Raw genomic sequence first — 13963 nt, forward strand, 5'->3', positions numbered from 1 at the left:
CCCTCATACAGACATACATGCAGGCAAAACACCAATGCCCTTATAAATAAATTAAATAAATGAATAAATAGATAAATGAATAAAAAATAGATTTTTGAAATAGAAACTCATCAATATCTGAGGGCTCAGTGTTTAGGTCTCAGGGTCCTCCTACATTTCTCCATCTTAAAGTTGTTGGATCCCAATCTTTACTAGTCAGTGTCGTCACTTTAACTGCTGACAGTTTTTGAGACTCAGACCTAAACTTGTATTGTAAGTCAGATAATAATGAGAGCTTGTGTTTAGTTTTTTGCAACTTCAGCCCTATGGGTGCCAAAGAGAGGATTCTCTCTCAGACCAAACATAGAGCCTTTAGGTTTTTTTTCCGGGGGGGGGGGTTGTTTTTTGTTTTTTGTTTGTTTTTTGTTTTTTAATTTCCTTCAAGTCCCTTCCCCAACTTCCCCTCTTCCCTATCCCTAACCATTCCTCCTTTTCTGCTCAGAAAAGGGGAGACCTCTCATGGATATCAAACAGCCATGGGCATATCAAGTTGCAGTAAGACTAGGCACATCTCCCGTTCCCGTTAAGGCTAGATAGGGCAGCATAGTATGAGGAAAGGGTCCCCAAGGCAGGCAACAGACTCAGAGACACCCCCTGCTCCCACTGTTAGGAGTCCCACATGAAGACTGAACTATACAACTGTTTCATGTATGCAGAGGGCTTAAGCCGGTCCTATTCAGGCTTCCTGCATAGGTTGTCAGTCAGTCCCTGTGAGTTCTTACAAACACACAGGGTTTGTGTGGTTGATTCTGCGAGTTTCCCTGTGGTATCCTTCACTCCTCTGGCCTTTAGATTTTTAATACACACTTGGAACTGAGAAACTGCATCTCTGAACTTATATTTTCCCTTTGTTACTTTATCCAGAGATATAAGAAGCAACCAGTCCATAACATTATATTGTCTGTTTCCCAGAAATACTCAAACGTATTATGTATAAACTCACCCAATTCCCTGCCTCTCACAAGTAAGTGTTGAATCAGTAGTGTCCAATGCATTTCTTGCACGTACTTCTTTAAACAGTTCACACCATGGATTGTCCATCGGTTCTCTCCATACTATCAGGAGGATGTTTAGTAACTTTAGCTATAAGTAATCAAATGAGAGAACTAGTGCAGAAATCACTACGCCTTCATCCTTCTTTCTCTAGAACTTCTTGTGGTACCCAAATCTGCATTAGACAGCTTTCTGTAGATGAATAGAACCAATAGAATGTATGCATATAATAGTGAGGGCTTATTGGATTGGCTTACATGATGGGGAAACTAGCAGTCCAACAATGGCTGTCTGTACACTGGCAAGGCACGGAACCTGATAGCTGCTTGGTCCAAAAATATTATATGTTTCAGCAGTCCCAATCTGGTGCTGAAAACCTGGAGGATCCCTGAAAAGTCACTGGTGTTAAGTTCATTTGGATGACTGAAGAACATGAAGTCTGGTGGTGGCCAATAATGGCAGCAGCAGCGATCCGTGAACTCAAAAGGAAGAGAAGAGGGAATGAAGGGATGGCTCCGTCGCTAAGAGCACTGGTAGTTCTTGCAGAGGACCCAAATTTGGTTCTGAAGGACAAGTATCTGTAACTTCAGTATCAGGGGATCTGACATGCCCTACTGGCCTGTGCCAGAACTGCACGCAAGTGGTGCACATACATACATGCAGGTAAAACACTAACTAGTACACAGAAAATGAAATAAGTCTTTTTGAAAAGGAAGTGAAAGCACGCATATACTTGCTACATTTTACTCAGACCTCTCTATATCTGGGTGACCCATTGGAAGATGCCACTCCCACTGATGGTGCGTTCATCTGCTCTGGAAATGACCTCACAGATATGCCCAATGCATATCTTCTAGGTGATCCTAATTCTACCTAAGTTGACAATCATTGCCAGTTGTCATAACTATATGATTATCTTTTTTTGTTGTGCTTATGTCTGTCTACATCCTCTCACTAGAATGTAAGCTCCCCAAGGTCAGGGACTTGCTCTGTTTGTTGTACGTCTTACTGTTCTATTACTATATTCTACAACAATGTTTGGCATGAACATCTGTTGAATTAAGTCCAAGTCTCTATTCACAACACCCATGTAATGGCCTTGCACAGGGTAAGTGCTCAATTAATGTTTGTTAAATTAAATGGTGACCTAAAATCTGCAGGAGATCTTAGAGCATAGTACTTATATGAGTAGTTTAGAGCATGGGTTCCAGTCAAGTGGCAAGAACTTTCACTTTTTAGTTGTGCTACCTAGCCGTGTTAGCACCACTGAGCTTCTTCTAGTTCTTATTGGTAGAATGGAGGTACCTTTAGTACTGCCTTGATAGAGATTTTTTGTTTGCACTTCAAACTTCGTAATGATTCACCCATTATCTGCTAAAGAGAAAACAGGGAAAGCAACAAAAAGCTAGGCCGGGTGACACCTGTAATACCACCAAGCAAGTAGTTGAGGCAGGATGATCACTCTGTCTCAAAAAAAAAAAAAAGATTCTGTCATATGATTATTCTTTCTCCACCTTCCAACAGCATGGGCCAAGAGAAGCCAAGACCTCCTTCAACAGATATTCCTGGGTGCTGTAGCAGACCCACAGAATTGGCTTCTTTCACTTCAGATCTTTTCTTACCACTTCCTTGTACCTTAAATCCCTTTCTTCTTAATATTTCAAGCCTCTTTTCCCTAACATAACCATGGAGTGGCGGCAGAAGTGTTGGAGGCAGGCAAAAGTAGTTTTCTCTCATTGCTGGTTCTGAGGTTAAGTCTTTCTCACTGGTGATGTAAGAAAGGTCGACTGTGAGAGATAGTCATTTCAGGGCCTAGGGAATGAAAGAACAATGGTCCTGGTCAGGATCCGCTGACAGACCTGGATGCTGCCCTTTTCCTTGGTCCCCTGCAGGAGGCAGCACTTCTCGCACCCTGCCCAGATGCCCCTTTGGTCGGTTCTGTTTGCTGCCTTTACTTCTGGTGGCCCTAGCTTAGAGCAAGCTTAGGGACCCATTGAGCATCTCACTGCAACTCCCTCTTGCAAGTGGGGCGGGGTGGAGTAGTCAGAGGACAGCCTGAAATTGGCAACACAAGGACACAGGATCGCAGGATCATACTCTTCAGCTCTCCAGTGGCCCAAATCTCAGCCACCTAGACTAGGGTTGCCAGTAACCCCAGAGAATAGGGGAGATATGTCTGAGCCCGGGGTGGGGAGGGGGGCGCTTCTGCTTCTGTTCCTTTAAGGAGCCGCTGTTTAGCATTCCTGCTGCTGCCGCTGCCGCTGCCTGACTCTGTGCTCTGATTGGCTGGAATCAATTGAGAAGGGAGCCAGGGAGAGATGCTCTTGACTCCACTCAGATCCATCCTGGGGACCTGAGCAGAAGAGGTTCTCGCCGCACCTAGCCTTTGCCTGGGCGCTCGATTCTTCTTTGCCGCTGGGCCTCGGCCCAGAAGTCACAACGGGAGACACGGAGCCGCCAGTGCTGGAGGGGGAGCCATGGGTGCGGGGCAGCGTGGGGGCAGAGGCCCCGGGACGCCCGCCCGGCCCCAGGCCCCGCTCCGCCCGGGCACCCCCACGGGTGCCCCCCCCTTCTTGGTCTGAGCAGTGCGAGTGTGCTAGGGAGCCCGGCGGCGGTGGCAGCGGCAGCGTGGAAACTGGCGTGAGCTGGGGGGTCCGAGCCGCGGGGGGCAGTGCCATGCACAAGCACCAGCACTGCTGTAAGTGCCCCGAGTGCTACGAGGTGACCCGCCTGGCTGCCCTGCGGCGTCTTGAGCCTCCTGGCTACGGGGATTGGCAGGTGCCGGACCCCTATGGGCCAAGTGGGGGCAATGGGGCCAGCTCCGGTTATGGAGGCTACAGCTCGCAGACCCTGCCTTCACAGGCAGGGGCTACCCCCACCCCTCGCACCAAGGCCAAGCTCATCCCCACGGGCCGAGATGTGGGGCCAGTGCCCCCTAAGCCAGTCCCCAGCAAGAGCACCCCGAAACTCAACGGCAGTGGCCCCGGCTGGTGGCCCGAGTGCACCTGTACCAACCGGGACTGGTATGAGCAGGTAAGGACTGGCGGGTGAGGCGGAGGGGAGGCTGGTGGGACAACCCAATGGACTAGGGATTGGGGTCTAGGAAGTCTGGGGAGCAGTAGGGGTTGCTGGGGCTTCAAGTATATGGATCTGAGCCTTAGCACTGCAGCTGACCAAAGAGAGACTGTTGAAAATACATGCTTTTTCTATGTGTGTCTGTTTAGGGGGTCTCGATTTGGAGGGGATTGGGAGGAGCTGTTTGTATCAGGGGGTGATGGTATGGCGGAGGGCCACATTTTCCTAGTGTGGGGGATTTGGGTTTGTCTCGGTGCGGGGCGGGGGGGGGGGGTGGGGGTGGCAGTGTCTCTGTGTCTGGCAGGGGGCGGGAGGTTCTGCGGGGGTTGTATGTGGTGTGTGTCTCCATAGGAGAGGAGGAGGGGGCATGGTGCTCTGCGTGGGGGGGGGACATATGTGTTTGTATGTATGTTGGGGTGTGTGGAGCTTGTGTGAATGTATGTAGCAGAGCCCATGTGCTCAGATGGATGAGCTTTATCTCTCCATCCGTGAGTCCCTCTCCATCCCAGTCCCTTTGTGTGTGAACGTGCACATGGATGTGAGGATGTCTCTCTGAATGTGGAGGTGTCTCTGTAGATGAGGCTGCAGGGATAGCTGTGTTTGCCTGAGGGTGTTTCCATGTATATGTGTGTAAGAATGTGGCTTCAAGAGTATACACGTGTGTGTGTGTGTATGTGTGTGTGTGTGTGTGTGTGTGTTGTCCCTGATGAGAAGCGCTTGACAGGCAAAGGTGGTGGTGGGGGGTGGGCAAGACACGTCCCAAGCAGGGCTGAGATGCTGCTGAGAAGGACAGACTCTTTTGTCCAAGCTGCTCTGAAGTGTGTGTGCTGCGGGGGGGATGGGGGGGCAGGGGGTGTTAAACAAGCCTTCTTGCTCCAAAGCAGGCATATTGCCTGGAACCAGGCAAAGGGCAGCTGCCTTAATGCGGGGTCTTCCCTGAGTGGGGCATGGTCCTTATGGGTAGCCACAGATGTGAGAGAGCTTAGCTCCCCAGCTCTGATTTGGCACAGCTTGGGAGCCCCTGGGTGCTGGGCACAACTCCGGCTTCCACTCCCAGCCTGAACTGCCAGCTTAGAAAATGGAAGGAGCGTCTGTGGGAGAAGCAGCAAAATGGAGGCTGGGCCAGCAGAGCCAGGTCTCTGGCACGCATGGCGGAGGGCCTGTCTAGTTCTTAGGTTCTGCAGCCCCCAGGGTGGGAAGAGAGGAGGAGAAGCTCTGCTCTCTATGGCAGGTGCTGACTGCCCCAAGCTGGTGACCATTCTGGCCACCCGTGTCCTCTTCGGAGAATAGGATGTGCTTTTACCTAGAAGCAAAAGAGGGGGCTTCTTGGAGATAGGAATTCTCCGTTCTATCTGTCTGTCTGTCTACACCTCTTCCTATGTCCCTAGCATTGGTTCCTTGCCTTCTCCAGTGAGTCCCCTCTTTTTTGCCCCTCCCTTACAAACACACGCTCATGCTTGGCCTGCCCAGTGGGAAATAGGTGCCAATGCCAGGGCTGGGCCCGTTGGGTACCCTATTTTTACCCAAGCTGATCTTTGGATGGCTCCTGACCCTAGAGGCAAGGTTCCTGAGTGGAAGCGGGACCAGAGCTAGAGGGTGGACAACTGGCAGCTGAAACCTCCAGGTACCACCCAAGCTAGGCTTGAGGCATGACCTGTCACATGTGGAACACACAGCACACCACGGTACACTCGGTACATGAAAGAGCTGTATTGCACTTCAATTGGCTGTGTTGGTTTGGGGGGGTCTCTGAAGAACCAGTGATTTTTCTTCCCGGGACCAGAATGAGGCTGCAACTGGAGTCCTACCCACTGACTCCTTAAAACCACAGAACATGAAGGAGGAGACAGGGGAGGCATGGCTAGTCAGCACTCTTAAAGCCAGTGCTGCAGAGGAGGAAGGTGGGAAGGGGGAGGCAGAGTGGGATATGTTAGAAGAGCCCTCACCCTGTGTTTCCAGCTGCTCTCTTCTGGGGCCAAAACTTAGAGGTATAACACAGTCAGAGAAATTTGGATCAGTGCTGGGACACCTGGTGAGTGAGACAAGGGGGTTCCTTCAGTCTTGAAAATGATTGTGGGAACGAGAGAGCAGGTGTACTTGTCTGTGCAGAATCAAATTTCCACTTGAACAATGGCCACAAGTATGTCCTGTCTGGAAGGCAGTGTCTATTTGTTGCTGAAAACAACCTGTGTGTTTTCTTGAACCCCTCATTGACCTGTCTTCCCATGGCCACTGTGTGCCATGATCACATTCTCCATCATGGGGAATTTTGTCTACCCCAGTCCAGTCCTGCCCTTATTTGCCCTCAGACTCCTGGCCAATTCCCACCCTGACACTTTCTTCTGGGACACAGAAAGGGTTCAAATCAAAAGTTGCTTTGGAAAAAAAAATGGATTAGGATTTTCACTCCTATTCATTTGAGAACTTGGATTTCTGGAACCTTTGAAGGAGGTGTAAAAATAGGGCTTCCAGGGAATAGGTCTGATGGAAATAACATGGGGAAGGGGTGATCAGCCAAATTACCACTGGCCTTGAAGCTTCCTATAACACAAAGAATACCTGGAGATACAAGTTCAATATCCGAACTCCCAGTGTGCCCTCAGGCACACCCCACAACCACTCTGGGCCTTAGTGTCCCCAACTGTCATGTGAAAGTGGTGTCTGTTGTCTTTTCATATCTGACATTGTGGGAGTCTATGATCCCAAAGTCAGGGGGAGCTGTTGTTGAGAAATGGAGAGCTTCCCTCACCGGGCATCCTATGGATGTTGGGTGTGGTACGGTTTGCCCACCATGCTCCATCTCTGCCATCCCCCTTAGGCCAGCCCTGCACCCCTCCTAGTGAACCCCGAGGCCCTGGAGCCCAGCCTATCGGTGAGTGCACCACTGGTTGGCTCAGTCTCAGACAATTGATCTGAGCTAAACAAGCAGCTGGTTTTGGACTGATACGGTTGGACACAAGGGGAGGGGTGTGCTTGCGCGGGGTCAGCCTGTCCCCATCTGTGGTCTAGAGGTGCCTTGTTGTGTGCTTGGGATCTTCATGGGAGTGGGGAAGGAAGCAGACTGACTAGAGGGCAGATGACTGGGAGCGCAGAAGACACTGAAAGAAGTGCTTCTGTCTTCTTGTAGGTGAACGGCAGTGACGGCATGTTCAAGTATGAGGAGATAGTACTGGAGCGGGTAAGTTTTCCAGTAGAGAGATTGGGAAACCGGAGGCAATGGCTACATCCAGGGGAGGGGAGGGCCCTGAGCATCATTTCAAGACTCACGGGGGAACCCCTATTGAGAGTATGAGGAAACGGGGGCCCTCGGAAACCACATCACTGCAGCTATCAATCCATTCCCAAATACTGATCTTGTAGACTGAGGCCTGGAAACTTGGGGTGGGGGTTGGTTTGCTGAGGCCTCCCCACCAAAATGGTGAACATAGACTGAGAAACTACTAGGTTTCTGATGAGTGTGTCCCGCCCATGCCTTGGAACCTGGAGAACCTGCTCTGGGAGATGGAGGGAGATGGAGAGCCAAGAACCCTCCTGTGTGACTCTGCCCTTCCACCCCCTTCTCAGGGCAACTCTGGCCTGGGCTTCAGTATCGCAGGTGGCATCGACAACCCTCATGTCCCTGATGACCCTGGCATCTTTATTACCAAGATCATTCCTGGTGGAGCAGCTGCCATGGATGGGAGGCTGGGGTGAGATTGTCTGGAAGCAGGGCTGTGGGTGGAAGGGACAGGATGGAGATGAGGGACAAGGGCAGAATGACCCTTCCATTGTCTCAGAGAAGGTGAAGGAGAGGGAAAGGAGGAAGGGAGAGACAAGGAGAGGGAGGATACAGGAGACATAGTAGAGGGGCGGCGCACACTGTCATGCCTCTTGGGCTTTCCCCACAGGGTGAACGACTGTGTGCTACGGGTGAATGAGGTGGACGTGTCCGAGGTGGTGCACAGCCGGGCCGTGGAGGCACTGAAGGAGGCAGGCCCTGTGGTGCGGTTGGTGGTACGGAGGCGACAGCCCCCACCTGAGACGATCATGGAGGTCAACCTGCTCAAAGGGCCAAAAGGTGCGGCCCTCTTGTTTCCTATGCTCTAGCAATCCATCCCAAGCCCCCTAGTTCATGGCTGCCCCATAGGTGACCGGAAGGGAGTGGCTTTTCTCCTAGCATGCGTACTCCAGCCCCAGAGCCTTCTTCAGATCCTTCTTTCTTGACCTCAGGTTTCAATCCTCACTGACCTTGGGATGATAGGCTGGTGTTTGACTGGTGGTGGGAAAGAAGCTTTTGGAGGGCACAGAGGGGGGCAACTGGCTTCGAAATGGATGCAACGTGCTAACGTCTCCTTGTGGCTCTCCCACTTCCTGCTGGCTGTCATCTAGGCCTCGGTTTCAGCATCGCTGGGGGCATTGGCAACCAGCACATCCCAGGAGACAACAGCATCTATATCACCAAGATCATTGAAGGAGGAGCTGCTCAGAAGGATGGACGCCTACAGATTGGGGACCGGCTGCTTGCGGTGAGATAGCCTTCAAGGGGAGGCCCAAACAGTAGGGTAGGGAGGAGCAGCTTTGGAACCCCCTCTCAGTCCATCTAAACCTCAGTAGAGGATGAGGCATTTTTGGAAATTTCAAGACCATCACCTGAGTTGTGTTTACTCAGCTAACAAGGCCCTGGTTTTTCCATACTGGGGCCAGCGTCCCTTATATAACCCTTTAACCCTGCCCTACTTGGACCTGTTAGTATACTGAAAGAACACTCCTTTCAGGGTCCCGGAGAGGTTTTCCCTTCTAAGACCCACCCTAGGGTGTCTCCTCTTCTAGGTGAACAACACCAATCTGCAGGATGTGAGGCATGAGGAAGCTGTGGCCTCACTCAAGAACACATCAGACATGGTCTATCTGAAGGTGGCCAAGCCAGGCAGCATCCATCTCAACGACATGTATGCTCCCCCTGACTATGCCAGCAGTACGTACCCATTGGTCTTTGGCCCTGGTTTCAGCGAAGATGGTGTCTTTCTAAATCCTTTGTTTAGAAAGAATTAGTACAGATAGTATTGATATAACTGAGTTCAGGTCCCAGCCCCATGCTTGCCAGTTGGGTGCCCTTGGGTAAGCCTTTTTCACAACTTTAGTTTCCTCTTTAGTCCAAATAAGCTAATGATGAGAGAGAGAGAGAGAGAGAGAGAGAGAGAGAGAGAGAGAGAGAGAGAGAGAGTGTGTGTGTGTGTTGCCTTCTTAATAGGACTGGTGGAAGGATCGAATGAGATCATGGATGAGAAGGCCCTTGGAAAGCTATTAGGCTCCAGAGATGTAAGGGATTATTATTAGTCACACTTCTAGTCATGCCTTCCTTTGTAGACAGCTTTGACTTCAGCTCTTTCTAAGACTCACAGGAGTAAGCCCAGGGTTTAGAAAGGGACAGAGGAAAGGGAACCCTGGGGTGAGGGTGGGTAGTGCAGAAAGCAGAGAGCAGAGGCCTAGGGAGTCAGCAGTCCTTGGTCCTTTTTGTACCCAAGGTAAGATGTGAGGAAAAATCCTTGGAGGGGGTTGGGGAAAATTCTATAGTAGGGCATCTCTGGATTCTTCTTTCTCTCTCTCTCTTTCCACCTCAGCTTTCACTGCCTTGGCTGACAATCATATAAGCCATAATTCCAGTCTGGGTTATCTCGGGGCAGTGGAGAGCAAGGTTGCCTACCCTGCGCCTCCTCAGGTGCCCCCTACTCGTTACTCGCCTATTCCCAGACACATGCTGGCTGAGGAAGACTTTACCAGGTGAGACACTCCCCTGTTCTTTCGACCTAGAGCGGGTGAGAATAAGTTTTCTGGCCGGTGAGAGGTCTCCATTGGCCGGTGAGAGGTCTTCATGTAGTATGGCAGAAAGGACCAGGTCCTCATCATTCCTTTCTTGGTGAAGCCTTCGGACTTCAGAAACAGAGGTGGCTGCAAGAACGACTGCTGCCGTCAGGGGGAGTGCCAAGCAAGTGGCCCAGATGCAGATCCGGGGTGGGGTGAAGCGTTTAGGGGGCTGAGGAAGTGGTGGCAACTGGGGGTTTCCTGCCCCGCGACACTAGCAATCCTCTCTCTCTTCGGCAGCCATCCTCAGTCGCTGAAGAAGGCCTTTTAGCTGACGGGGTTGGCGGGAGTCAGAGAGGCCGCCAAGCCAGCCCCGGACCGCGGGAGGAAGGGTTCCGCCCCGTGGTGGTGGTGGTGGTGGTGGCGGCGGCGGGCCGGGGCCGTTGAACTGGTCAGGCCGGCCGAGGTTGCAGGGGGACAGGTTTGCAGGGTGGGGCCTAGGTGGCTGCTGGGCCAGCTGCGCTTGAGACAGAAGGGTAGGCTGCCCCGGGGAGAACCAGAGGAGCCATGGAGAGCGCTCGCAAGTTCTCAGGCTCAAGCTTGGCCCTGGGTTTGGGCTCGGCCTCGGCTTCAGCCTGGAGGAGGGCTTCACAGAGGTGGGCCTGGCCGCTCCGCTCCCTGCGGCCTGGAGGGGATGCCAGGTACGGAGCATGGAACCGAAGAGTCGGAACTGCGAGGAAGGAAGGAAGAGGTGTACTTTGAGACCCGGCCTTCTTCTCAGGAAAGATGCTTGTAACAAATGAAGATGGCAGGATGGGACAGTGTGCTGGGGAATTGGAAGAGGTGTATGGATAGCCATGTGCAGATAATTCCACTCACCTGGTGGCACTGTGACTATATGTGTGTGTGTGTGTGTGTGTGTATGTATATATATATATATATATATACACACATTCCTCTCAGTTTAACCCATTTCGGGACCTGGGATTTCCTCATCTATTTCTTCCACACCATTGGTCAATGGTGGCTGCCACGTTGGGGAAGGTAGAAAGGGTCATATAGTTGAAGGGTAGAACTTCAAAACTTCCGAGCAGTGGGTATAATGAAAGCATCGTTTGGATGTTTAGGGAGATCAACCAGGGTGACTCCACTGCCCTTCACAGGTTTTTCTTTCAGTCCAGGGCCTTTCACAGAGCTTACTAGAACAGAAGAGTCAGGGAAGAAAATGACCGAATGAGCTGTGAAGTGTGGGGCTCCAGAGTTCTGGATGACAATTTGTGGGCCTGAGAGTGCTCAGGAATGCCCATTGGGAAATTGACTAGGAGACTTTAGGAAGGAGGGACAAGGAACTGAAACTTGGCACCTGGCATAAAAAAGCAGCCAAGCAGGTTTGAAGAGACAAAGGGGAAGCCCAAGGCATCACATACAGAAGCCCAAGGCTTTGCTTCCTACAGCAAGTATGGATCCTGTGATGGGCAGGTCCTCACAGAATCAACAGTTCCTGTCATCCTTTCCTGACCTCTCTTGTCTTGTCTTTTTTTTCTTTCTCTTCAGAGAGCCCCGCAAGATCATCCTGCACAAAGGTTCTACAGGCCTGGGCTTCAACATTGTAGGAGGAGAGGATGGAGAAGGCATTTTTGTTTCCTTCATCCTGGCAGGAGGCCCAGCAGACCTAAGTGGAGAGTTGCGAAGGGGAGACCGGATCTTATCGGTGAGACAAAAGAGGTGGGAGGATGGGTGTTGTGCTAAAAGGGAGGAGCAGAGTCCCTGTGCCCACCAAAAAGTGTTTCTTGGGATGAGGGAAGGGCTGAGAATGAAGAAAATGTAAATTGCTTTTTATAAATATCTTTAATCAGGGGAAAGAGAACAAGACTGGACTTATGCTTGAGGAAGAAAAGAATGTGTCTAGATCTTAACTTTGATTGGCATTTGACTTCCACAAAAATAATTATTACCCCAGAGGTATAGTATCCTTTAGGCCTAATTTGTGACGAGAGGATGGAATTTATGGAAAACCAATCCAAATAGGCTGAGAGATAGGTTGTTCATCCTTTTTATAACTGTTATAAGGGACACGGGGGGGGGGGCACTCTTTCTCTTGCCTTTGAGATATCTCACAGCTCTTCTCTTTGGACAGGTAAATGGAGTCAACCTGAGGAATGCTACCCATGAGCAGGCAGCGGCTGCTCTGAAACGGGCTGGCCAGTCAGTCACCATTGTGGCCCAGTATAGACCTGAAGGTAAGAGAAGATGAAGGTGGAGAGAGATGAGTTACAGTGTATACTTAGCATCGGCTTATCCCGCCATAGGTACCAAAGCCATTTCACCAGGTCCGCGGTATTCTAGCGCAGTCACCTCTAATTTCGTTTTCCTTCTGGACAGTGTGGTGGCTATGTTGGTTTGGGAGCATCAATCAAGGCAGTGCTAAGATCCTGCAGATGAGGAATGCAGTACTGCAGGAAGCCTGTAGTGGGCAGTAGCCCACGAGAAACACCACCTAGAGATTTCAGGGCAAAGGAAAAGACAGAGGGAGAATGAGGGCTCAAAGGCGGTCGTTGGGAATTGTGTGTCTCGGGAAAAGAGTAACTCGGTTAGGAGAACTTCAGAGAGTAAGAAGTCCGACCTCCTAAGAGATCTTGGAGGTCCCACTTACTTCCCTTCATCAAAATAAGGTGATCCTAAGCCCTTGGGATGGGGGAGGCAGTAGAATTACACCCATATGGAGATCTTTGTATTCTCAGCTAGAAGGCCCTCCGCAGGGGCAAGTGGGCGGAGCCGGTTATGCTAACAAAGGTGTTTGATTGGCCCGGGCCAGCGGAGGCCCAGGTGAGGAGGTGAACTGTAGGAAGGCGCGCCCCAGCCTGCCAGCCAACTGGATAACCATTGGTGCGCCGAGCGCGGCCTCCAGTCGCACGCCCCGCCCCCTGACCCAGGCGGAGGGCGACGGGCGCCCCTCCTCCCCTCGCGCCTCTGGCCTCTCCTCCTCTATCCCCTCCCCCTCCTCCCCTTCTCCCCTCCTCCCGCGCGCCCCGCTTTGTGTCCGTGGTCTCCCGCGCGGGACAGAGGGACCGGCCGGAGCTGGCGCTTTCTCTCTCGACACTAGACCTGGACTCCGACTGGGCGCCAGGTGAGGTGGGACGGATGGGGGCCAGGCCCCCTCGAAGTCCACCCAGTCTCTCCACTGTTCTGTTCTCAAGCTCTTTTCCAACATTGCACCCCATCTCTGCCCTCTCCCCCGAAAGCTTGCGCTGTGCACCCCGAGGCCCCTTCCCCGCCACCTTGGCTTCCTCGACTGCTTTGCAAGGGGCTCTGCGCCCTCTGAACGTTGTCTGGCTTTCACCTCTGTGCCATCGCTTCTTCTCACGCATCAACTGTTGCCTCTTTTCGTCCTAGAGCCTCAGTGCAGCCCACAGCCCCTTCCTGCTGCGTCCACAGCTGCCCTCGATCCCTCAGAGGAATGTTCTAAATCTTCCTCCTTCCCCCATGCTCGTTTCTCCCCCTCGCCCTAGGAACTCCAGCAATTAGGTTAGGATTCTTGTATCTCTGGTCTTCTCAAGGCTTTCATTTCTTTGCCAGATGTCTTTCGTCTCTCCTCCTTCTTGTAATCCTGGCCTTTGTCCCCTTAGGGCTGCAGGGCCTGAGTTCCTTGGACACCCAGGCCCTGCAGGCCTGTAAGCCCTGTGGAAGAGGAACCTGGTTAGCAGGTGCTTTAGTTGTACAAGAAGAACGGGAGATCTAGGACCCTTGTGACAAAGCTAAGAAGGCTCAAAAGCGACCACCTTTGTCCTTCCCGCCCCTCCCCCACGCTAGTTCGGTGCCCTCCGAGCCCTAAGAGAAAGGGCCCTGTCACCCTTTCTACCAGGCTTGATGGGAGACCGGAGTGCAAGCAGGGTAACTAATAGGAGAGCTTGTTGGTCTAAGATAATTGGAAAGAGAGATGCAAAAGGACACTTGGAGTCATTTCTCTCCGTGTTTGGCTTTCAGCTTCCTGACAGGGAATACTCCTTAGGGATATTGGTTTTTTTATGAATCAGGCTTATGATGTTTGCTTCTGAAGAAAGGGTTCGCCATTGGA

The 13963-nt window shown here is 51.7% G+C and overlaps 1 protein-coding gene across 3 annotated transcripts in view; it reads left to right on the top strand.

Annotated features, from left to right (window-relative positions):
- Positions 1-3673: 3673 nt before the first annotated feature.
- The window catches only part of Dlg3 (discs large MAGUK scaffold protein 3), a 51031-nt gene continuing 40741 nt past the window's right edge, over positions 3674-13963 (top strand). The window contains exons 1-10 of one of the 3 annotated variants that reach the window (XM_052170903.1): positions 3674-4065; positions 6926-6979; positions 7235-7285; positions 7672-7796; positions 7995-8164; positions 8476-8612; positions 8917-9061; positions 9708-9867; positions 11443-11599; positions 12026-12128. In XM_052170903.1, coding sequence (XP_052026863.1) covers positions 3709-4065; positions 6926-6979; positions 7235-7285; positions 7672-7796; positions 7995-8164; positions 8476-8612; positions 8917-9061; positions 9708-9867; positions 11443-11599; positions 12026-12128 — 1459 coding nt within the window. In that variant the 5' untranslated portion in view covers positions 3674-3708. Of the gene's footprint in view, positions 4066-6925; positions 6980-7234; positions 7286-7671; positions 7797-7994; positions 8165-8475; positions 8613-8916; positions 9062-9707; positions 9868-10114; positions 10590-11442; positions 11600-12025; positions 12129-12897; positions 13016-13963 lie in introns of those variants that run through there. The other 2 variants (XM_052170901.1, XM_052170902.1) reach the window with 2 other exon arrangements.

This window comes from Apodemus sylvaticus, chromosome X (assembly GCF_947179515.1).
Source record: "Apodemus sylvaticus chromosome X, mApoSyl1.1, whole genome shotgun sequence".
NCBI classification, from domain to species: Eukaryota; Metazoa; Chordata; class Mammalia; order Rodentia; family Muridae; genus Apodemus; species Apodemus sylvaticus.